A 24,883-nucleotide genomic window follows, 5' to 3' on the forward strand; every position below is an offset into this window, starting at 1 on the left:
TTAGATAATCAAAGTGGTTTTATTAAAATAGAAAGCAACAATTAGACATTCAGTTTTAATCTTCCTGAGAACACCAACCTAGAAGATAAATTCACTAGATACGAGCAATAGGTGACTCTGCCCAAAGCGTGGAAGAGGTCTGGCTCACTCCCCCTGCTCTGCTCTCTGCTGGAAGTCTGCCTGCCCAGCTCTTGAGCCCTGCTCTTCTCAGTGTGCCCTCTGTGCAAGGGAAAACCCGATAAGTGCCAGGCCAGGTTTCAGTCTGGTCAATTAGATCAATTAGGTAGCCACAGGCAGGCAAGATAGGGGGAGTGATAGCAACACAAATCCACACTTAGAGATGCCAGAAGATGTTTCTGCCTGGACAAAGCCAGGTGGATGATAAAGGAGGATGGAGTCTGGATGCAGAATGCCAGTCATGAGCCAACAGCACAGCGCAGGTTAGTCAGGTTGATGCATTTGTGTCTTCTGTGTCATTTATTAGAATTTTCTTTTGCAGTGGGGAGGAGGTGACAGTACCAGCCCCGATCCTTGCTCTCTCTCCAAAGCTGCTCTCTCCAGTTCCTTTGAATTTACCTCTGATATGTGCCAACTCTCCCCCAGCAGTGGGAAGGGAGCAGGCTCCAACTGGCTGCATTTGGGAAAGCCAGGTAATCTGGGGTGGAGGTGAGCTGCAGGGAGAAGGGAGGTCTGAACAAACTGGAAAACAGATTTAGGCCAGATCTGGTAGGTCCAGCTGGTCTTGGGTGAATTGTGACCATCTTACTTTCACCTCCCACTGTGATTTGCTTTGAGGGCTGTGTGCTGCTCTGTCCCTTCAACAAAGAAAGACTGGAAGAGATGCACTGCTCTGAAGACCTAAATACAGAGGAGAAGGAAATGCATCTGTACACAGCAATGTGCCAAGAAGGTGGGTGAGGCTGGTGGCAAGAGGGAAGGGTGGGTGATGGCAGTGGTTGCCTGCAGCAAGGTGGGACAGAGATCAATCACTGGCCTAGGAAGCATACTGACATTGTTTATAAGCCTCTAGCACTTTGTTTTTGATTGGAAAAGATAGTGCAATTACAGCAGCTGTTTCATGAGATCAGCCTCCAATGAATTTATATAGCAGGTATCAGTGAAATCACAGCTTGTTGCTCTGCCTGTGTAGGTAGGACATCCAGTCACTGAGAGGAGGGCTCCCCATAGCCACCAACTTTTTCAGAAAGGCACTGGGATGTAGCTGGGGAACATCAGGGTGGATCTCAGAGTATTTCTGTAGCTTAGCCAGAATGTTAGGGAGCCCAACAGTGGAAGCATAGAACATGGGGCCACCCCTGTGCTTTGGCCATCCATAGCCATTGATATAAACTACATCCAGGTGTTCTGGGCCTGAAGCTATTCCCTCAGCCAGGATGTCAAATCCTTCATTGATAAGAGTAAACAAACAACGCTCCAAGATTTCCTCCTGGTCTATGAAGCAGGTCTTGATTTGATGGCTGTCCCTGTACTCAGACAGAAAGCTGTGAATCCATGGATCTGGTTTGGCTGTCCTACCCCCAGCCTTCTCGTACTGATACCAGCCTTTTCCATTCTTCTGGCCAAACCTGCCTTTCTCACACAGAAGGTCTGGCAGCGGGCTGTAGCGATAGCCATGCCGCTGGCGGGCAGGTGTTCCTGGAGCTAGTGAAGGCCCAGTGAGGCCCTGGTCCTTTCGGGACCTCCAGCCCACGTCCAGCCCAGCAAGATCAGACATTCGGAATGGCCCTATCTTAAACCCAAAATCTTCAAGAACCTGATCTACGTCTTCTGGTCTGCTTCCTTCCTCTAAGAGGAAAACTGCCTGCTGTACATATGGAAACATCATTCGGTTCCCAACAAACCCAAAACAATTCCCTACCACCACTCCAACTTTCTTCATCACTTTGGCTAGCTGCATGGCTGTGGCAATGGCAGTGGGGGATGTGTGATGGCCATAGATTATTTCTAATAGCCTCATCACATGAGCAGGAGAGAAGAAGTGTGTGCCAATGACCTGCTGTGGGCGGCTAGTGACAGAAGCTATTTCATCGATATTCAGGGCTGACGTGTTTGTACACAGAAAGGCCTCTGGCTTGCAGATTCTTGATAGCTTGTTGAATATTTCCTTCTTTAGTGCCATGTTCTCAAACACAGCTTCAATAACTAGATCTACATCCCTCAGCACATCAAAGTCCACAGAGAACTGGAGTCGTGCAGGGTTATGGAAATCCAGGGTTTGGGCACCCTGCTCCATTTTCATAGCCTCACGTTCCAAAAGGAGCATCACGGCTTTTCTTCCCATGTTCAGATACTCCAGATCCTGCTCCAGGGCTACCACAGGTATCTTGGCCTTAACCAGTGAAGTCACAATGCCTCGGCCCATTGTTCCCAGCCCTGGGGATAAAAGTGAGATAGAATCAGAAACTATGAATAGAAAACATTACAATCAATCACTTGACAGCAGCACTTCCTCTGGTATCTCCAAGATAAAAAGCAGAAGCTTAAGCAAAATGCACAGGCAGAAAGAAAGAACTGAAGACTCAGAAAAAGGAAGGTGAAGCCTCTCTTTCAGGGAGCCTAAATGTCTGAAAAGCAATAGCGTAAAGGCAAACTGATGTCTTCTCAAGATTACAAAATACCAGTGGGATTCACACTGGTGTGTGCAGACCACATGATTCATGTCTTGTCCTTGCAGTTTTATCCCTAAGGAAACCAGCATCACTTAACAGTTAGAATTTGGGGAGTGAAGACAGGAGATCAACCCTATTTCTGTCAGCTTCATCGTGAGGATACCAGTGCCTCTCTGGTCCTTTTGAGATGGCCCCTCATGGGCACTCACAGATGAGCACCACCGCAAGCAAAGACACCCCACACAGATATTTTGACATCAGAAAAGTTCAGACAATTGGTTTCTTCCTCTTCCTTGCAAGCTTCCTGTTTGTCTCACTCTGCGCTTCACTGTGTAATCTTTGATGCACACACAAATTCAGCTGCTATTACTTTAAAGCATCTCAGAAGAGTCTGGTCTTGACTTTCATGTCTCCTGTATCTCTCATTGTGTTCTTACCCTGGAAGATCAGCAGCCTTTTGCTTGCTGTTCACGCTTTATATTGTGCAATCTCTGCCAACCGGGAACAATCCAAGTCCTCCAATAAGGGCCATTCCTAACTTTTGAGGATTACTGAAGGTGCATTTTTTTTGTCCAACCATACTCTTGCCCAGAATCCCCACAACTGATTATCCATTTAAGCTGTCTTTCTTTTTTCTCTGAGATCCACAAATGTGCTATTACCAGCTCATAGCCTGAGAAATAACATCGCTGAGATTGCTGGCTTGATACTTTCCTTCCTTATTCTGTTCTCCTATGATGGAGGCTTTGTGGACGGAACTAATACAAACTAGTGAGAAAGCCAGCACTATTTTACCAGCTTTAGAAAGTGCAAAGCATTCAAATGGGAGGATTATTAATATCCTAAATAAAGGAACAGCTACGCAAGGGCCAGGTTTGTTATAATTCTGTAAAAATGATTTTTTTAATCCTTGGTTTACAAATTAAATTCAGCTAAACAAATAAACTGAAACAAAGGGATTAAAATTTTTGTCTAAAGCAGCTTTATAGAGAAGAGCTAAAATTATGTCACCAGTTAAACAAGTTCCAACAATGAAGGTCAAATGAGGTAGTGTATTTTTCCTGCAAGCCACACACACTTGCTTCAGTTCTGTCCATGCTAAACTTGTGTACACAGAAGACATTTAAAACATTCCCTGCCTAGCTTTAAGAATATAGTTCTTACAGGTATCACTATCTAGAAGCTTGCTTGTAAACAATTTCATTGCCAAGCAAATGCTTAAGTTCCTTTGTAGGAAATTAGATCCATTACTTCATTATCAGACACTACTAAACATTAATTTGAAAATAAAAGTAGTATAATATGAATCATTTCTTAATATTTAATTGACCGTGGTTTGCTGACTGAAAAGCAAACAAACACAAATACCTCCTCCCACTTTGCTTTGTTCTCAGAGGCATGGATGTGGCAGCAGAGAGCTAGAGCCAACTTTCTCCCTGTCTTTGTTGAGTTACAAACACTGCCATCTCTAGGGCCCTCTTTAGACATTATGGGAAAGGGTTTGCAGTTCTGCATGCTGGTTCTTCACAGTTTCCTCCTCAATTCACTTATTCCTTTCCACGGTGGAGACCTGGGGTTTCTCCTTAGAATTTCCATGCTCTGCTAAAAAAAGAACCCCCACATTCTGGGCCTTAGTAACTCCCCTTCCTCTCGGCTTCAGTTTCACGACTGAAATCTCAGTTCTCTCACAATGTGAACATGCTGTTTTCTGCTAAATCAAAACTCTTCCATGAGCAGTGGTTTTCCAGCTTTCCACTGTGGTGGCGGTAGCTGATTCAGCTATTTGCTTTCATTCACATGTAGTGTAAGTATTCCCATTTAGGTTTTCACCATCCCTTGATAGACAGGCATACACGCCTGTAGTCCTGCACTTTCTAGGCCACAGGAGTAGGCTTATAGATAAGACATGAGCTTGCCAAGCTTGTTTCTGACCTAGAAAAGCTGTCTCTCAACTTACTACATAACTCTTCAGTGGCCTGTATGAAATGATGTTTAATGAAGCTGGCAGAGAGAGTAATGAAAGCCCCAAGGGTTTTGTTACATTACAGCTTGCACAGCATGACTCCCCTGGAAATATTTTCTAAAATTGGGCTACAAAACCAAGGAGAGATCTGGCTATTTAGCAGGGAAAGAAGCATTTCTGAGGACTTCCCTTTCAATTTTATAGAGATTCATGATCATGGGGAGAAATATGTTAGAGCAGTAAAAAAATGGTGTGGAATCATTGGGTCTTGCATGTTTAGAAGGCTGCAGGAGAAAGAGAAAGGGAAATGTTGCATGCTCCATTCAGACTGCATGGCTAATGGACAGAACTACTCCAGGACTTCTAACGTATATTTCATTTTCTTCCTCAATAGTGCTCTTACTTCCCCCAAATTATTACCAAAAAAACCCTAAATACTTGTCTTTCATTCAAGGAATTGTTTCCAGAGCTGTATTAGGAATGCCCAAGGCCCAGCTTTCAAAAGAAAACTGAAATCCACTTGAGGAAAAGTACAGTGTCTACCCCTCTTGCCTCTGGTCTATCACTGTGCAGTGTAGATTTGACATAGACATAAAGCTATGCTTAAACTCACAAAATTAAGGCCAAACATGGATATGGCAAATTGGTTTGTTGGGAAAGCTGACTGAATAACATTTGTTAATCATTGATCACATGAGATACTGAGAATACGAATAATTGTGTAAAATTAATTGAAGGATTTTAAAAACAAGTTTCAAAACAAATGAACTCAAAATATGTATAAACTTATGTAGAATCACACACACCAGAGAAATACGTATCAGTGGAAATATACTCTGAACTGTCATGAATACTTGAACTTTAAAATGACAGGAATTGGAAACAATACTTTATAGACTGGTAAGAATATGCAAAGATGATCTCGTTTCCCATGTTAAAAATAACAATGAGCAATTGGTGGTGGTGGACTGATTCTGACTGGAGCCGCTTCTTTGTTTCTGGGTGTTAATTTCATGCAGAAATAATGTGATGCTCAAGGCAAGCAGGGAGATATGGAAAGACTGCAGAAGGGATAGAGATGAACTCTTTTTCTGGGTGACGAGGAATGAGAGTAAGCGAAAAGAGATGGATGCCAAGAGTCCGGAAGCAGAAGCAAGTGAGGTAGACTAAAGACAGCCAAGGACAGCTAGGCCAAGAGCAGGTGCGTGCTATCTGCTTATCAGTCATTCAGTGAGCAAACTGCAGATAAAGGCAGCTGATGGGAGGCCAGGATTCACAGGAACAGTTGCCAAGTCATCAGCAATGCCATCTATCAAGTGTGTCCACTAAAATGACACATAATCCTTGATGTTGAATATACATTAAGGCTTGGTGCCAACTCCCTCTAACAAGTTCCTGCTAATATTAGATTGACAGGGAGTCCACAAGGCAAGGCTTCCCCAGCATTTGTGACACTGCTTCCATCCCCTAAAGGTCCTCTGTGCTGACAGAAGAGGCACTGAAGAAGGAAGAAGGCACAGTGGTCTGCTTCTCATTTTGCAATGATAATAGACAGAAGAACCAGCATAGTTCTCAAGCAAGGGCTTTAGTGTGTGAAACAGCACTGTCTATTGGAAAATGAGGGTTGCATGATTTCTAACCACCCAAAATGAATGCAACAATCCTGCTCAGAGTGCCTTCCTCTCTCCAGTGAAAACAGGGAGACCCTGGGTAATCCATTGAGACTCAGTACTTTAAAGGGATGATCAGCCCTATTTTAAAAGGTGTCAGTCCCTCAAAAATCATCCCTAAGATTTTTATTTCTGATGCTACAAGAACGTGCTAAAGATCAAGAATGTGGAACTATGACACACTGCATAGCATGGTACTGGCTGGAGAATGACTTCTTGCTTTGTGAGCCTGAGAGAAGAAAATGCAATTGTGTTGGCATGTTCTGCACCCATCTCCAAAAGGCTTTCATTTCATGCATATCCAAAAGCAAGTGTACAGGAACTGCTAGGTCATGGCCTGAACCAGTGACTGAGCACCTGGTGAAGGGGTGTGGCTGGCACTGGGAGCGCAGGTGCAAGCAATTCGCCTGTGTGACTGGAACCTCATTTAATGGCTGGCAGCTGAAAGGGAAATATCTCTGCTTGGGGACTGCTTCCTTCTGGGAAGTAAGCCCTTATCTTCAGAATGGGGCAAGCTATTCTTTACTTGTTACTGGATTGTGGCTAATACTTTCCTCGGGCTATTCAAAACTGGTCAGAGGCAACTATATACCTCTATTTCGTATTATAGAGCAAGACAGGGGGAAATTCTTCTGCAGGAAAAAACCCAGTAAGGTGGCAGAAAAGAGTATGTGATGGAAAGCAATGGCATTTAGCATGGCATCGAGTTGAGAATTAAAAGGAGGTGATCAACAGTTTCCAAAATAGATGCTGCTTATCATACGAAGCATAAAGTCTACACCTAGTACAAATAAATCAAGCCATAATAGTTGGTTATGGGAGCTGTATTGATAGAAGTAGTTATTTAGAAAAGGAATTAAGAGTTTTGGCAGGTGTCAGGGCCTTGAGAGTATTTGTAAGTCTTAATGACCTTGACCAGCTACATCTCAAGCCTCCAATCCATGTCCATTGGCCCTGGGCCTCAGAGCCCAAATTAAGCTCAGCTATGGACCTCTATTCCCTTCCTGAGCTATGTTAGAAGAATGCTTGCCTCTGGCCATGGCCACTGTTGATCCAGACCTCAACCTGCTTATTGTCTTCCCATCTTTACCTTGCACCTGCTTCATCACATCTGTTTTGCTCGATCGTCTGGATGTCAGTAGCTCCTGGCCATGATCTCTGTGCCTGCCCTGACTGCCTTGCTCAGGTACTGTAACTAACTGATACACTAGAGGGTTGTGCTACCATCCAGAGGGAGAAATGGGTTGGCAGGAACATCATGAAGTTTAGCAAGGGGAAATGGAAAGTGCTGCACCTGGGGAGGAATTATTTGATGCCCTAGTATATTCTGGGGGCTGACTGGCTGGAAAGCAGCATTGTAGAAAAGGATTTGGCATCCTGGTGGACACCAAATTGACCATGACCGGCAATTGGTCTTTGCTGCAAAAAAACCTATTAGTATACAGCGTGGCATGAGGAGGAGTGATGCTAGCGGATTGGTGGAGGGGATCTGTCCTCTCTGCTTGGCACTGGTGAGGTCACAGCTAGAGTACTGTGTCTAGTTCTGGATTCCCCAGTACAAGAGAAACGTGAAATTACTGGAAAGATCCCAATAATGGGCCACAAAAATGATCAAAGAACTGGAGTAGCTCCTATGTGGAAGGGGTAAGAGATCTGAGGCTCTTTCATCCTAGAGAAGAGAAAGCCTGATGGGTGTGGCAAGGCAGAATCTCATCGATGTACATAAAAACCTGAGGGCAATGTGTAAAGAAGGAATCAGGCTCTTGTCAATGGTGCCTAGTGATGAGGAGAGAGGCGATGTTCAGAAACTGAAACCACAGGAGGCTCCACCTGAACATCAGGTAATGTTTTTTTCTTCATTGTGAGGGTAAGTGAGCACTGGCACAAGTTTGCAGAGAGGCTGTGGAACCTGCATCTGTGGAGATACTGAATAGCTCTCTTGTCATAGTCCTGGGAAACTGGTGCTACATGGCCCTCTTTGAGCATGAGTGTTAGATAGGGTGACCTCTTGAGGTCCCTTCCAACCTGTGGTTCTGTGGTGCATTACTGCCCTCCACTCCATCCCCTGGGGAGAAGCTGGCCCTTGCTGCGTAGTTACAGCACCAAATTAAGCTGGTCAGATGTTCTGTATGGCCCTTCTGGCTATACTGTTATTGCTATTAGGATTTTTCAACTGTGCTATTTATTGTAGCATGATTAATCAGTACATAACAAAGAATGTCTGTTCTAATGTTGATTCTGGTCACTTCATCATTCCTATAAAACTTCAGAATAAGCTCTTTCTGCTAAAGAACGTACTGCCAGACTGGCCTGCCTGGGATTGCATGCACCTGTGCAATAGTTCTGTAATAATTCATGCCTTATTACCTGAATGACACAAAGGTCACTGATCTTCACCACAAGGCTTGTGGACCAAAATTTAAAAAAACATTTTCATTAAAAATACAGCATGGATTAGTTCAAGGAAGCTAATGAAAAGAAGGGAACTTTCAAAGAGAAGTAAAAGGAAGTGTTTTTATGGCCTGAAATGAGTTTCCAGAGAGCTCATATTTCAGAGCATAGGAGGCCTGAGAACTACCCAGGACAGAGCAGTGTTGGTTTGGTGAGCCTTCTCTGAAACAGAATGGATGTTTTCCAAGTGCTCCATTACTCATCTAACCATTTTTTGAGTGCTACTATCAACAGACAGAGCTGAAAGATACTTTTTTCATAAATCTCAGCAGTGCATCAAAGTTTTTATTTAAATTGCTCTCATAAAAAATTAATGAAGGCATTATCTTGTTGGGCTACAAAATGGCAAGAGTGGATCCCAGTGAGATGAAATCTTCTTAAAAATACAGTTGTCAAAACATTTTTGTTTTAATATGTCCCTGAGTGACTCTATGCACATACACTTGCAGTACACGACTAGACTGAGAGGAGGACAGTTTTAAGCAAACCTACTTACAACACGGGATAAAGCCAGGACTCAACACAACAGTTCTTCCAAGGGAACAGACTACGTATGGTCCACAGATGAAGCTTGCTATGAATTTAGAGGACATTAATCTTCCAAAGAAACAGGTGGGATTAAGTAGCAATAGTAGCACATAACTTACCATTTGATTCTCTGAGCTTAATGATGCAGCGTTGACTTCTCCTTTTATGTCACCCATGGGCATGGAACATGTGTGTCCTGTGACTGCCAGGGAATTCTACTTAGCCCTTCTGCCATGAGTAAAGCCCCATCTTACTTTCTCCCTGAAAGGAGTTCGGCTGCTAACTGTATAGTCAGGAAACGAAATGGCTTTTTCATCCCCTTACCTATCACTGCTGCTTTGCGGATGGGCTGAGGGGAAGCACTTTTCCATGAAGCTCCACTGGGTGTTGTCCATTTCTCCACTGCTCTCTCTGCGAAGAAAGCATACTGCAGTGCTTTGGCCTGGCCTGAAGTCAGCAGGATGTTAAACAGCTCTCGTTCCTTCTGGACTCCTTCTGCAAATGGCTGCTCTGTGGCAGCTTTGATTGCTTGGAAGCACAGCTCTGGAGCCAGGCACCCTTGGGCACGTTTCTTCACCTTCACAAGAGCATCACTGAGAAATGCTTCCATGTTGGGCAATTTTGGGACTGGCTTCAGGCTGAGCCTGCGGGGTCCCAAGGGCTGGCCTGTAGGTAGAAAAATTGAGTTAGAGAACAAAACATCTACATTTCCTGGAGGACTACGGATTTTCTACATAGAATAGGACTACATTAATCCCTCCTTTTTTCCCCTCCTCCTGCTAGGCCTACTGCTCTATTAAGGCTTGCATAGCATGATGATCTAGGTCTAGAATTAGTGTCTGGCATTTCCTGTTAGCTTTGTTTGCTCTGACAGTGATAATTTTTCAAGACCCTTCTTCTCAGAATTCAATGAACTAAGATTTCCATTTCAAAGACATAATTCTCTCCTTTTCCTAACTAAAGTGTGGCTTGACTTCTCCAGCTCTGATTCCACAGCCCCAGCTGTCACATTCATAAGACTCTTTTATTTTTTTCTACAAGCTTCAATACTAGAGTTTTCCGTCAGTATTGCTTAGTACTCATTGTTAGGCAGATGCATTCTAGCCAGGGTCCCAACCCAGGCATTTATATGAATGACAGGGAAATACACCCTCATTTCAGTTCTTCCCTAACAGCAGGATTCCCTCCATTCCCTGTGGGACTAGCCAAGAGGATGGCTCACACAGCATGAGTTGGGGAGCAAATGAATAACAAGGAAGAGTTCGTGCTTCTTTGTCAGCAAGGGGTGAATCAAGCAGCCACACAAATACATGAGCCTCATTACAGGCAGAGGTTGCTATGGTAATACCTAGAAAGGGTTTTTAATTGAGAGAAGTTAGTTATATTTCAGACACCAAAATCCTCTTCAGAAGTATAAACCTTGGTGCCTGATGGGAGATCTGAGCTGTCCATATTCAGGCTATTCCTTACATTCTTAATGGCAGTTTGTCTCAGTAAAAACCTTGGAGGAACAGGATTGGAAATTCAGGATGCATCTCCTCAATATTCCAACAGCTGTACAAACAGGCTTCTGTCATTATAGCCACATCCAGATCCTTATCTAACTGTGAGGCAATGTTATGGTGCTGAGTGCTGCAGTGCTGTTCCCAGAAGTGTCCAGGATCACCAACAAAGCAGGATGGTGGGTGGGCCCATTCTGATGGGGGCCCAGAGCTGAGAAGCTCTGTGCCATATAGCCTCATTGCTCTGGCTTCTGTTACAAGCTCTGCCATAGGAGCATGATTCTTTCAAAGGTGGCATATTGCACCCAGCTCTCCCTTCTCTTCCTGTTGTCTAACTTAAAATGCCAGTGTGTCAGCAGAAGACTCAGGAGCAGGAAATCTGGTGCCCCAGCATGCACAGGATTTTGAAAAATGGGTATAATGGCAGTACCACAAGCATGGTTGTCTGAAGAACATGGCCTGACTCTAGGTCTTTTAAGTCAAACAAACATGATGAGTTGGTACTTATTTTCTGAAACAATGGTCTTCAGAGCTCAGGCTTTTTAATTAAGGCTTTTGGAGTGTACACAAAGATTACAAGGAAAGCTACTTAGTGAGCATTAAAGTAAATTGAAAATAATGTTTCCACGTTGGTAGATCCAACCTATATTCGCTATCAGTACTGCACGATTTTAGTAAAGATTATGTTTATTTTTGAATCCTTTGTCTTCCCCAAAATGCAAGTTTCTAACACAAAAATGCTCTTTATCCAGTCAGGTTGATCTTTTCAGAAAAGGAAACCTTGGGTTTGTCCCAGAAAGCACATCTGATGGATGGAAGGCCACTCAAAACTGGGCAGATCGAGAGACTTCATGCATCTCTGATGTGGTGTTGAGACTACTGGGAGCCTTTAAGCATGGTCTTCACATAAAGTAGTACTTGTAAGCAAAAATGAGATAGTTACTCTCTTCAGGATACTGCAGTAAAACTCTTCTTTAGCGAAGTATTTCTGTAGTAATCCATCTCCATGCAGCTTTTTATGAACAGGAAAGAATGATGTGAATCTAAACCTGTGCAGGGATACCTACAGCTTGATTTCTGAAATCAAAGAAGCAGGAACATGATGAACAAGATCAGATATCAGTGGTGCGGGGGGAAGTGGGATCCATGTACAGGACCTAGCACAGGTAGCTACTTTGCTTTTATTAGAGTTTGTAGTCAAGGTAGCAGGAAAGATGGTTTAGAGCCATAAAACCTCTATCAGAAAAAGCAACAGTAAGCCTGCAGTATCAAACATTGTGCTATTTAAAAAAAAAAAAAGTATTCCAGAGTGGTGAACTCTAGGGATACTATTGGACTTTGGATACAAGAGGCAGGGTTAGCCCAACAGCCTGTCTACTGCAGTGAACTGCTTGAGCATGTCTAGGGAGTGAAGCTGAAAGTGGTCCCCTGCTCTTCAGGCTAGCAGCAGTCTCATGTCAGCTAGATACAAGTATGGCTTCTATCAGACCTTTTACTATCCTCTGGTTGTCTCAAAGGAGCACTTTATTAGACCTTTTGTCTATGGAAGATGCTAGCCAGAATGATATGCCCTGGAGAGAGATTCAAATATCTCTACAGAGTACATCTTCCCAGAGATGGACTAAAGGCCCTTAGAGCTGTAAATGAAAGCTTTTCTCCAGCAGTCTCCATTTAAGGCATGTAATTACTACATGAGCAGTAATGTTATTCCTGTGGGTTTCATGAGCCTCAGAAGAAACACATGCATCCCTCACAGTTACTGCTGTTGGTCTACAGTCAGAAACTCATAATCCTCTTTCCATGAAGAGTTTAATACCTATGGGGTCTGAACTAACGTAAATTGAACTGATGTTGCTTGGCTCTTTGATGCAAACCATGGGTACTCTTGTGCCCTGAAGAAGATAAAGGTCAGTCAGCAGATAACAGTCAGAAAGCAAGAGATGATTATAAAAGGGAAGCTTTGCAGAAGTCTGCTGTACAGAGGATCAGCTGCCATTTCCTCCTCCAGCCCAGGAAGGCCAGCAGAGGTGGGCAGTATGAGCTGCAAACAATTGTGGCAATTTTTCAATTTTGTGATGCCATCAGGTGGACAAATTATGTAATGCAGCTTTGAATTAGTACAGTGATTATCAAACACGTTTAATGAAAGAACACTCTTCTAGTCTCCAAGGATGTAGCCCCTTTCTATTCCTCCCTTCTAAGGAAAAAAAAAAAAAAACAACCTTCAAAGGTAAAAATGCTTTCTTTCTCTTAAAGAGGCCGTTTCTTCTCAAGGAAGGGAACATGCACTCACTTCTTAGTCTGCATTATATAATTACTGCTCTTGCCTAAAAATAAGAGCTCTTAATTGTCTTTGTGTATTCATACAGACATTAATTCACAGCTGTTCAGAAGGTGTTCTTTCTTAGGAATATTTCATAAAAATTTAAGGATGGAGATGCTGTCTCAACATAACTGCCATAAAGGTAGTTCTGTCACCTACAGATAGAAACAAAGACCCCTGCTTCAGAATGGCCAATCATCTGAGGCTGGCTTCTTGCCATGAGATGCTGCAGCTCCAACAATGAGAAAGCTTTAGAGGAATGATCTTAATTGGTTCCTTGAGATGGATCCTGCAGTACAGCCCTCCCAGGCTAAGAGCAGAAATTCCAGTGGTGACAATGAGTTACTTAACTGCTGGCTTCTTACAGAACAGTTTGGTTGTTAACCTCAATTTTAAAAAACAAGAACAATAACCCTCAGAAACAAAATGCTGCACTCCACATAAAGTGCACTTGTGTTATGGCATTGTTATGTAATTCCACCTCTGTTTTTAAGATTGTCTGAAACACTATCACTGAAAACATAACTCAGTGTGAACAAAAACCAGGCCAGCTACGTAAGACTGTCACATCACTTCTGCAGCCCCAAGTTAGTGACTGAAGTAGAGGACTGAAAGTGCTGGTTTACTGCTGTATGGCAGAAGAATTTTAAGCTTAGGCAAAGGCCAAAGCCAGGAATGACTTGAAAGGAATATGTGGACTCTGGGTATTCCATTCTGTCAGCTTGATTAGGTCACCTGAGGCTCAATGGTGCATCAAAACTTCTCATGACGTTCTGTAAAGTCTGAAGATGAACTCTCCAAGTAGGAGAGAAATAAAAGTGAACTATGTCTCCAGTGTTTTCACTGTTAAAGAACATACTGACAGTAGAGCTGTTGGAGAAAGTCTGAAAGCACATTTAAGTCCTGTACCTTCAGCAGTACTATTCATTTTTCACTGCTGCAAGAAACAGAAAAGCTACTACAAATAATGAGCAGGACTGGAACAGACAGGTTACCTGCTGGACATCCAGGTAGGATCTTTGTATGCTTAACGCAATTCTCAACTTTTCTTGCTAGTGATATTTTCCTATGGAAATGAAGCTACAGAACATGGATTTGTGAGTAATGGCAATGGATGTAAGTTCCAGAAAGCAAGTTACACTGAGGCATACTGCACTCAGATTCATTCCTGAGCTTCTCATCTGAAGTCAATTGCTGATTTTGCAATTCTCATGTGCTGCACCGTGCCTGTCACAGAAGAAATAAGCTGACAAATGTCTAAAATTCACCCAGTTTCACACAGCATTTGTTGAAAACCAGGGTGCTTGCCAGTTTGCTAGATCTAGCAATGTATCTATTACTCATTTTATGATATACCACTTCTGCCACCAGTATTGGTGTAGATCTTACACAAGGTGTCATTCATAACCCAGAGAGTACGTTAAAGGGAACACTTTGGGTTAATTTATCTAGAAAAGTAGTAGTGTTTCACTGCTCTCCCAACAGATGGAGAAAAAGAATTATCATTCAAAACAGACAAGATCAGTGAGCCAGAGTGCCTTAGCTTTCCTTAAGCAGTAGGGAAGCATATCACCCACCTTTCTAAAGTTTTATATTTAAACAGTCTGATTACATATGGGAAAAGAGAAAAGGATTCCTTATGTCAACAGTACTGCACTAAAAATGAAGATACAGTAGCATGAATGGAATGAGAAGGAAGAGAGTTACAGAAGACCCAGACAAAGAACACACTTTTGTACTTATCTGGTAAATCCCACGTTGCAGCTAAGAAGACACTGATTTTGAAGAAGAGTGCATTCACTGAGGTATCTTAAAAATATACTGCATTGTCAACCAGGACAAAGCTGAGGCTGCTTCAGCTTCTAGCGTGAGAGGGAAGTACTCCTACAGAGAAGGAAAACTGTTCCTGTTTGTAGTGGAAAGAGCTGCAGGAGCACTCCAGTTTGGAAAAGCATTGCCTGGAAAGACCAAGTGATCAGAGCAGATAGGTGGTAATGTTGGGTTGTTTTCTTTCTTCTTCCTTGTGTGCATCTTGTGAAAGGATTCCACATCAAATTCTGACAGGAGACAACAGGCCATTTCCAAAGATAGTGGGAAAATGCTCTGTTTTCTTTCAAGGTGATATTTTTCAGGCTGGTCTGTGAATGATCCTCTTTCTGTGTTAAATCCAGTGAATTTGATTTTGTTACTTCTAAGGTGGAGAAATCTCTTTGCATACCTTTCCCCATCTCCACGGGCTATTTTCTCATGAAGCAGCTAAAGGATTACAGTCACTCATGGATCACTGAGTTTGGCCAGTCCCTCCACTGGAGGGAGAACGTTATTTTCAATTAGCTGTTATTGATGGTGCAACCAGACTATGTACAATACCAGCTGACATCCAAAACCACGTATAGAAAGAGCACATACTCTCTAAAATCAGTTGAGTGCAGTAGCCCAGAAAAGCATGGATATAAAATTATAGAAGCATGAGGAGTCCGTATTTTTTTTCTCTGAATCCTCACTCGAATTTCTGCAGCCCTTCAGCATCTGAGTTTTTCTACTTCCACTTAACAGAAAACAAATTCTGCAGTTAATTCTATTTCATATGGATGCCAAAACCCAATGAATGGAACGTAAGGGCTGGAACAAGCTAATGGGCTTTGTTCTAATTCTCTTCAGCCTCACCAGTTATTTCTTGGCATTTCTACAATTCTTTCCTCACCAATCAACTTGTTTGCCAAACGAATTGCTGCTTCAACTGTGCTCTCTTCCACAACTTCATCAACCAAGCCCAGCTTCAGTGCTTCAATTGCTGGAATGTGTCTTCCTGTGATAAAAAGAGAAATCAGGTGACTACAGCTGGGGCATTACACGTGATTTCACCCTTTTTCAATCTGATCAAATGACTTATGTATAGCTGGCTTCAAATACCAGACACGCTCATCAGGTACATCAAATGCATAACTAACTATATGCCTCAGAAGGGCACATGTCCCTTTCCTAGTAAATCCTTAGAGGAATCAAGCTGAATTTCAACTTCATTAGACCAAAGTGATGGCATGACTCACTGTCATCCTTATATATGGAGCATGGCACAGTACTTTACCTGTAGTAATGATATCCAGAGCAGCAGGAACCCCAACCAATCTGGGGAGCCGCTGAGTGCCTTCACCACCTGGAAGCAACCCAATTGTGACTTCTGGTAACCCCATCCGTGCCTAAACCAAAGTCAAATTCAACAACAAATCTGATTAACAAGACTGATAATTAAGAACTGAGCAGGACAATTAGACCTGATTCACGTGCTGATTCTCTAGGAATCCTCAAAGAGCTACAAAGAATCCTCATTTCTGCTTTTTGCCGTTTAAGACATTTAACCCAGAAGCCCACTCAACTTTTTCACAAACTTATGTACGGAAGCAGAAGAGGTATCATCCATCAGCGGATGTATGGGTACTAGCACAATGCTGGAGGAGACCAATAGAACCATCAGCATCACCCCAGACCACAACACATGTGCAAAACAATGCACAGCTTGTCTTTTTTTTTTTTTTTTTTAATAATATTGTACATTTCCAATTCAGGTCTTAAGAGATCTCGGGTCATTTTAAGACCACTACTTCAGGCATCTATCTTAGGTTGCATACAGGGTATATAAAGTACCTCTTCATTGTGTTATAGCAACCCACACTGTCAGGGAGAAAGTGATTCACACTGAAAAAGTGAGGATATGCTCCGGTCAGGGAAGAGTCTCTGTAAGGAGACAAGGTGCTGCTAAAAGGCAGTTCAGCAATTCTGAAGGAAGAGATTTGAGAGAAATAAAAAAAGATGACTTTGAAAGACTTAAATGGGGAGGGGTGGAAGCTGTTTATTGGTTAGAGTACACCCTGAGGAAACAGCCCATGAGGAATCAAATTGTAAGTGCTCTATGCTAACTGAGTTTCAACTACCTATTGAAACTAGGCCACTAGCAGAAAGAAATGCAAAATTCACATGGCTGGGGAGAAAAATAAGAAAGTCATGCTGCATGAGCCAGCTACACAGAATTCTGATAATGACTACTGAGAATAACTGCAAATTAACACTCCGTTTCTGAAGTTTCTAATTAGAAAAAACACACCGCTCAGCTGCTGCTCAGCTGCTCTTCAGGAGCAGCCTCCCACTCTGTATATGGCCACAGGCTCCAGATGCTTCCACCAGCTTCTCTAGTTCACAGTGTTACCTGCACATGTGCGATACGATAGTGACAGCCAAGTGCCACCTCCAGGCCTCCTCCCAAGGCAATGCCTTCAATGGCAGCCACAACAGGCTTCTCACTCCTTTCTATGAGAGAAACTACGGGGCCCAAGCCAAGACCCTGTTTCTCTGGAGAAGAAAACCCTCGAATATCAGCACCTGTGGAAGCACAAAGATGAAAAGGAATTAGTGGGGAAGGCAGTGAGTGGAACAACCCTACCGTCAGTGCCAATAAACATCATCACTCACAGATGACTGAGGTCTGACAGAACATGCTGCTGGCATGTTAACAGGCAATGATCTCTTGAGACCAGCTGCAAGAAACCCAGGCTCCTTAAGCCTATTCAGAGTGCTAAGGGGATGGTGAAATAGAAGAGTATGTAACTGTAATGATCACGCAGTTACTACAGTAATTTGCAAAGATGCTTATTGGAAAAAAAAAGTTATGTCTGGAGAAGTTGAATTACTACTTAAAAGTAATGTCAAACTCTGCAGAAATTCGCTAGCTTCACAGATCGCTACAACTGGAGGAAATCTGTTACAACTGCCCCATCCCAGGACAGTTCTATGCACTTGGCTAATACTGGGTCCTGAGATTTTATACAAAGTCATGGAAAGCAAGGAGACACCGATATATCAGGAAGACAGGAAGATAAGAAGCTGTCCCCAATTTCAGCATGAATCAACTAGCTTATTTCTGGCCTGGACAATCCAATCTGTGATATGTCCCATGTCAATCTGGGACAGCAGAAGTAGTCCACTGTTTTGTGGCCATTTTCAGCCACATCAGAATTTGTGGCATTTTATCATTAGTGTTACATGGCAGAGAATCTTCAGATGTGGGCAGAGCATTTCCTCTTTTTCTCATACTGTTTGAAGGAATGTCTTACCTGCACTGAATTTCCCATTTTCACCACAAATTGTAACAGCTTTCACTGAAGGATCCGCATCTGCTCTTTTCAGTCCATCCTCTAATGCCTGGAGAACTGTCAAACTGAAATAAATTAGAGATTCAGTGACTAACAACCAACTACTTTACTTTTCCACCAACATAAAGTGGCTCACTGAAAATATGCAACAAGTCCATGTAAGTCTGTCCTTTGGTTTGTCTTCTGCCATAACCTCTCTGGCTGAATCTTCATTAGTCTCGCTCTCACTTCAAGGGCAAATGCCAAAATGCAACAAGCTTATCACTGCTGACCTGTCATTCATTTGCTGGAGAATCTTCTTGTGACCATGATATTGCTATTTCCAAAGCAAGCAGCACAGGGAAATGTTCTTTTGAAAATGCCTTTCTGAATTAAACATTCAGATTTTTAGGAAAACAGTTTGACATAATTCAAAAGTAATTAATGCTAAACCACTGATAATCTACGAACTTTTTAAAAAGGAAACGAGCTCCAGGGGCAAAAAGCTCTTTCAAACATTCTCTGAGGCAATACATACAAATGACTCATTTTTATCTCAGCCCCTCTGAGTCACCAACCGCTGCGGGGAGGGCCCACGGGATGCACCCACCACTCCCTGCACCGGGCTCTGGTTTCTGCTTCAGATTCACCTGGCTGGAAGATTAAAGGGAAAACCCTTATGAAATGTCACTAATCTTTACTAACCACGGTGCTAAGCGGGGAAAAAAGTATGCAACAGGATTTTGAACAAATATTAAATCATTGATTTGAAATTATTGTGTAGAAAAAAACCCTAATTCTATCATAGGCAGCAATGTAACATTTCTGTGCTTACAGTAGTCACGTGATCAGCAGATGCAAAATACCAATAGGAGGAGTCTTTTTCAGATGAAAAGGTTCTGGATTTTGCATAGGAAATGATTTACAAGCTCTTAGTATCTTAGCACTTACAGCAACACCCTCCTGCCAGAAGAAAGATTTGTCATCAAAGCTGCCCACGTTATCTGAATTAATACCACACAATTGGCGTTGCCACGTGACACTATACTTGCAAAAATATTTCTTCTCCCTTCCATACAGCTTTCTCTGAGGGAGAATTTTCTGTGGGACGAAGAGGAGGAATCACCACCTGGACTTCTGGCAGCTTCTTGTTCTCCTGCCCTGCAGCGATGTGCCTGCTCCAGGACAGGTCCCAGCCCAGCACAGGCTGCATAGCTTGCAACAAACACACTGCAACTGATACTAAAAGATGTCATTTTCCATGAAAGAAATCATAGTATAATGTATGACAGTAAAATTGTAAAAATACTCAAGAGTATCACAACTTGTAGTATCAAACAGCTAGAGCATGAAAGAAACAAAAAGTCACCGTCATTTGCATAAGTATTTCATTACTGTGCGACAGTATCATTCATTTAACAGTAACAATGAGAAATTCACTAGATGCATTCCAATCAGCACTTAATTCCATGCTATGTAGTCAGCTCTGCCATGTGTACTGTTTTGGCTGCAAGAAAAGCCATCATGCTGAGGTGCTTCAGTGTTATGTGTGTCAGCAGCACAGGGGGTGGGTGGGTGCAGCATGCCCCACAGGACAGACTATTCTTGGGGCTGACCACAACAGGTTATTTCTCCCTTGGACAAAACTCTACTAATTGCAGCGATGATGTGCTGGATTTGCAACAAGGCTTTAAAATTTTTCACTTTTTTTTTTTTTTTGCAAGGATTTGTAAATGCAAACTTCAATTTAAAGATAAAGGAAAGTAGCTTAAAGGGAATCCTGAAAATTAACTCGGCCAGGCTGCAGTCTAACAATAGAAAATGCTGTTTGTGGACTGTGCAGGTCTGGTCCCTCCTCTTTGTATTTCCCCAGTGTCCACACTGACTGCATGAGGGACGGTCTGGTATGCATCTACATACCCTCATTTAGCATCCCTTACAGGCTTGCTGCCCATGCATTTGTCTAATCCCTGATCCTGCCAACCCATCTGTCTCCACAGGCTCCTGTGGCACCAAGCTTCGTATTATCTCTTTTAAAACAATCTCCTACCAGTGTAATCAAATGCCCCTAGGTCAACTACTGCAGGATTTTGTAATCAGAGAGAGACCTCCAATTTATTTACCTTCTTTATGATTTCGTAAACCTTGCCCTTATTCTCCCACAGTCTTTCCCCTCCAACCTGGTGACTCTTAGCATGCTTTCTTAATGCACTGCTCTGACCCCTCAGTTATTTTGGTTGTCCCTTTCTGGATCATCCCTGTGTCCTTCTGCAAATGCATAGTCCAGAACTACGGGCAATACTTCAGAAGTCTTTTAGGTTTTTTATTGCAGAGGAATGGTGCCCTCTGTTTTGTTCTGTTCTCAGCATACGTGCTGGTGACACCTAGCATTTTGTGAGTGTTTTGGGCTGTCCAAGCACATTGAGTTGATGATCTCAAAGAACTATCAGTGGTAAAGATCCCTTTCCTTAACTGTAACTGCCAGGGCTCTTTTTTTCTTCCCTTTTTCCCTCTATTGTTTCTAGCATGCTTTGCAATGCACTCTTTACGTTTTTAATCCTCTTAATTTCCAGCTTACATCTCTCCTGTCATGTTTTACAGGCTTTCTTATTCACATCTGAGTAAGCTTTTCACTTCTTAAAACCTTTTTCCTGAGTCTCCCACAAGGCCACACAGTGCCAGCAGCCCACCTCTGCTCACAAGCTGTAGCTGATCCTTTCTCTCATTAGTTTTGTCTGTCTGTCCCCCAAACTTCCAGTTCCTTGCATATCCAAGTGCCTTCTCTCTAAGCTGTGGTCTCACAGATGCATTAAGACTGCGGACCTCTGGAAGTTAAACCTCTGTAAACCAGGAAAAAAAACCCAAGTTTGCTACATGCCAGCTCTGTTGGTGGAGAGACGGATTAGCTTGAAGGAAGCCTGTGTGGGAACCAAATTTGCTGCCAGCCTCACATGTCAGCATATATTCCTCAGGAAAGCACTGCCTGAGAGGTACCTGCACAGCAGTGGATGCTGCCAGGCAGCAAAAAGCAAATTTCTACCCACCAGTGGCTTCTAAAGTGCTAATGGCTGGTGCGATGGTGCAGGAGCTGGGCTAACAGTGATGAGTATCACATCTAATGGGGAGAGAGAGGTGAGGCTGGAGCACAGCAGAGCTGGAAAAGCACATCAGCCTTTTAAAAAGCATCTGTGCCTGCTGTGAAATTAAATTGTCAGGACTGCAGGACACAGCTCCTGTCTGTAACTTTCCCTGCCTGCTATCACCTACACAGACAGGCATCTCAAACAGCAATCATAAACCTGCTCCCCTACAGACGAGCATCCAAATATGCAGGAACAGAAGGTACACACAAAGATCACAGAGTGCCCTCTACCTTCCCTAGCTATAGCCAGGTCTCAGCTCAAAGCTGTTAATGCCATTACCAAACAACTGTTGATCCTGCTAAACCAGGTCTTAGCCTAACTGCTAACAGAATGGTGCAAGCCTGGTTAAAGCTGAGCTCTGTGTAGCTGTCACACTTGCTCCTTGCAAATTCAGCAGGTCTTAGTAAATCAGGAAATAAACTAAGAGTACTTAAAAACCAGATTTTCCTTCTGATGCTGGCTACAGGTAAGGGGAAGAGCCTGCACCACACTCCAGCTGTACATGTGCTGTGTTCACTGCCTCAGCCAGCCAGCTGTTGAACTGATCACATCTACCTGTCCTGCTCCCTCCTATGTTGCAAGCTGAAGCTTCACAGCATCTTAACTGACTTGAACCCACACTGCGCAGATTCCTGACCTCACCCATGCCTTGCAATCACACAAGGAGCACACGCAGAGAGCTAGACTGGCTGAAAGCAACTCTGAGAACCAGGCGGGTGCTCAGCCCCAGGGCTGCTCACCCCAGCACCACAAGCAGCAGTACAGCACAGCAGGGCTGTGGGAACCAGGGCCAGGTCACAGCAGCATGCTGGAGTGGTCGCTGCCTTCCATGGTAGGGATGGAAAGTTCTATAGGCACAGCCTAGATGTGTTCCAAGCCTGCTCTTGGCCAGAGGAGATCCAAGAGACATTCTGGGAGTCCTACAAGTCCAGCTCATCAGTGGTGTTACTCCTAATTTTCTTTCTCATTCCAATTATCTAAGTATGTAAAAAGAGTCTTTCTGTGCTTTCAAACATTGCAGTGAAAGAGTGAACGCTGGCAGTGGAGCAATGCACCTTGCCACAGCAAGGGCAGCAGCCTGTGTTTCCCATTCATGCTCTCACAAACTCTCTGCTTTAGAAGTTGCATGTGACTGCAGTGGATTTTTTGCCTCGTGAACACAGATGGAACACGCACTATGGTCACTGTTACAGCATGGCTCCTCAGCTGCGGCTGCTTACAAGGATCTGTGTGCTATTCAAGGAACAGAATGTGCACAAACCTTGCAGCAAATTGCACATACTAAACAGCATGTGTGTCCTTTTTGAAAGGTGGAAAACTACAACTTCAGGGGCTCTGCTTGGCCGCTTGTCCCCAGCTGGTCTGACATCACTTTCTTCACCAGGTGCAGCATTTGGGTGTCAATACCTTTATCACTGTTAAAGGCACGTGAGCAGGCTGCATTCTGATACCGGGGCTTGATGTTGGTGCCTCCCGCTGAGCCGTGACCTCTGCTCACAGAGCGCTTTGCCCCAACAACCCCTGTGCTCACTTGGAAGCACAGCTATCAGCCAGTGTGAGAAGCAGCAAATCGTGGAGGGAAAGCCGATTTCCACCTGCAAACTGCACAGGAACTGAGGAACAGAACAGCTGAGCTAATGTTGTGAGCTCTTGCTGACACTTCAAGAAGTAAACGGCAAGCAATGTGCCGTTTGATGAGAGATTCCAGGGGAGATGGCAGAAAGCACACACCGACAAGCTAGGCATTTCTCCCGAGGGGAAAAAACCCTCTAGCCACTTTAAGAAGGAGCACAAATCACGAAGAAGCTCAGTGCGGTTGTGGCAAAGCGATACCTAAGGTCCAATCCTTGTGTTGTTCTGGAGAAGTCACCCGAACTGACCCGCGCACAGCTGCCGGGCGCGGCCGTGGGATAAGCGCGGAGTGCCCCGGCCGCACCTCCTCCCTGCACACCCCCTCGTGCGGAGAAAGCCTCCGTCCCACTAACCGAGCAGGGCAATCCCCAGCGGCCGTGCACGAGCCTCCCAGGGCCTGGAAGGCAAACCCCCGGCCGTGCCGTGCCCGCCTCACGAAATGGCGGGCGGCGCTGCCGTTACCTCAGCGCGTTGACAGGTGGGTTGCGGAGCCGGATGACGGCCACGGCCGCGGCGCCCCTCGCGTACTGCGCCATGTCGAGCGCTGCCGCTGTCCCCGAGCCTCTGCCCGGCGCCCGGCCCGCAGCGCGGCCTGCCCCAGCGGGTGCGGGGCGGGGCGGGACGGGACGGGACGGGAAGGGGCGCGGCACGGCACCCCGCGGGGTCACTGTCAGAGCAGTGTGCAGTGCGCTCCCTGTGTTTGAATAGAAACCATAGGTTAGGAGGGCTACTCCTGCTGTCTCTGACAGACGCTAAGAACCAGGGAAGGGTCCGAAATATATTCTAAGGGATGTGCCTTTGTTCTGTTGGGGTGTACGGTGAGGGGTCTGGAGCATGAGTCTTATAAGGAGAAGATGAGGGGTCTGGAGCACAAGTCTTATAAGGGGAAGCTGAGGGGACTGGGATGGTTCAGTCCGGAGAAGAGGAGGCTCGAGGGAGAACCTTATTGCTCCCTACATCTCTCTGAAGGAAGGCTGTGGTGAGGTGGAGGTCGGCCTCTTCTTCCTCGTAACTAGCAATAAGACTTTAGGAAATGGCCTCAAGTTGCACCAGAAGAGATTCAGGTTGGATAATAGGAAAAATTTCTTTCTCCAAAAGAGTGGTTAGACACTGGAATGGGTTGCCAAGGGAGGTGGTTCAGTCACCGTCCTTGGAAGTGTTCAAGAAACAGTTAGGTGTTGTGCTAAGGGACATGGTTTAGTGGGGAAATATTGGTGGTAGGTGGATGTGTGGACTGGATGATCTTGGAGGTCTTTTCCAACCTTGGTGATTCTATGATTCTATGATTAGGTGGAAGGGTCCCCTCGTGCATCTGGTGCCATATTAAAGAATGGCTACTTCTTAATACCACATTGGTCTTAAGAAGTTTTATTTGGACCAGGGTTTGTTTGGTAGCACACGGAGTCCAATCCCTGGCTCCACACAGCATCACTCAAAAATCAGACCGTATGTCTGAGAGCGGTGTCCAGATACTTCTTGAACTCTGGCAGCATGGGGCCATGCCCACTGCCCTGGGAGCCTGTTTCCATGCCCTACTACCCCGCCAGTGAAGAAACTCTTTGTGACTCCTCACCTTGATACAAGCTGTAACAAGATTGTTAAGTTTGCTAGCATTCCTTGATGGACAGCCATGAAGTTTGTTTAGATAACAGGAAGAGCTGTGTCTTTGTACTGAGTAGATAAGGAGAATTCTGCTTAGTCTTTGTATCAAGTAAATAAGGAGAGTTCTGCTTGGGATCAGTTGTGAAAACAAGTATTGAATATGTATGTGCCTCCAGGAAAACCTCAGCGTATGTGATGCAAGTAATGCATATAAGCTGAAGATCTTTTGTGCGTGGTGTGCATGATAGGTGGAGTGCAACCCCCATGCATTCAGCGCTAAAAGTAGAGTGCCTGCTTTCTAACATTCCAACTT

The 24,883-nt window shown here is 44.2% G+C and overlaps 1 protein-coding gene across 1 annotated transcript; it reads right to left on the reverse strand.

The window, feature by feature from the left end:
* Positions 1 to 24,049, reverse strand: EHHADH (enoyl-CoA hydratase and 3-hydroxyacyl CoA dehydrogenase). The gene is made up of 7 exons (XM_021395559.1): positions 23,431 to 24,049; positions 18,176 to 18,279; positions 17,272 to 17,444; positions 16,156 to 16,267; positions 15,772 to 15,876; positions 9,567 to 9,908; positions 1 to 2,394 (listed from the first exon to the last, which is right to left on the reverse strand). Exons 1-7 carry the CDS (start codon positions 23,502 to 23,504, stop codon positions 1,124 to 1,126), a joined length of 2,181 nt encoding a protein of 726 aa, XP_021251234.1. The 5' UTR covers positions 23,505 to 24,049; the 3' UTR covers positions 1 to 1,123.

Source organism: Numida meleagris, chromosome 4, assembly GCF_002078875.1.
Source record: "Numida meleagris isolate 19003 breed g44 Domestic line chromosome 4, NumMel1.0, whole genome shotgun sequence".
Classification (NCBI taxonomy): domain Eukaryota; kingdom Metazoa; phylum Chordata; class Aves; order Galliformes; family Numididae; genus Numida; species Numida meleagris.

Bases quoted from the DNA above. Each gene is read 5' to 3' on its own strand.
- EHHADH (XM_021395559.1), bottom strand. From the start codon at position 23,504: ATGGCGCAGTACGCGAGGGGCGCCGCGGCCGTGGCCGTCATCCGGCTC. The intron at 18,280-23,430 runs GTAACGGCAGCG...AATTTATTTCAG, and splicing joins CCACCTGTCAACGCGCTGAG to TTTGACAGTTCTCCAGGCAT. The intron at 15,877-16,155 runs GTAAAGTACTGT...TTTTTATCACAG, and splicing joins TCTGGATATCATTACTACAG to GAAGACACATTCCAGCAATT.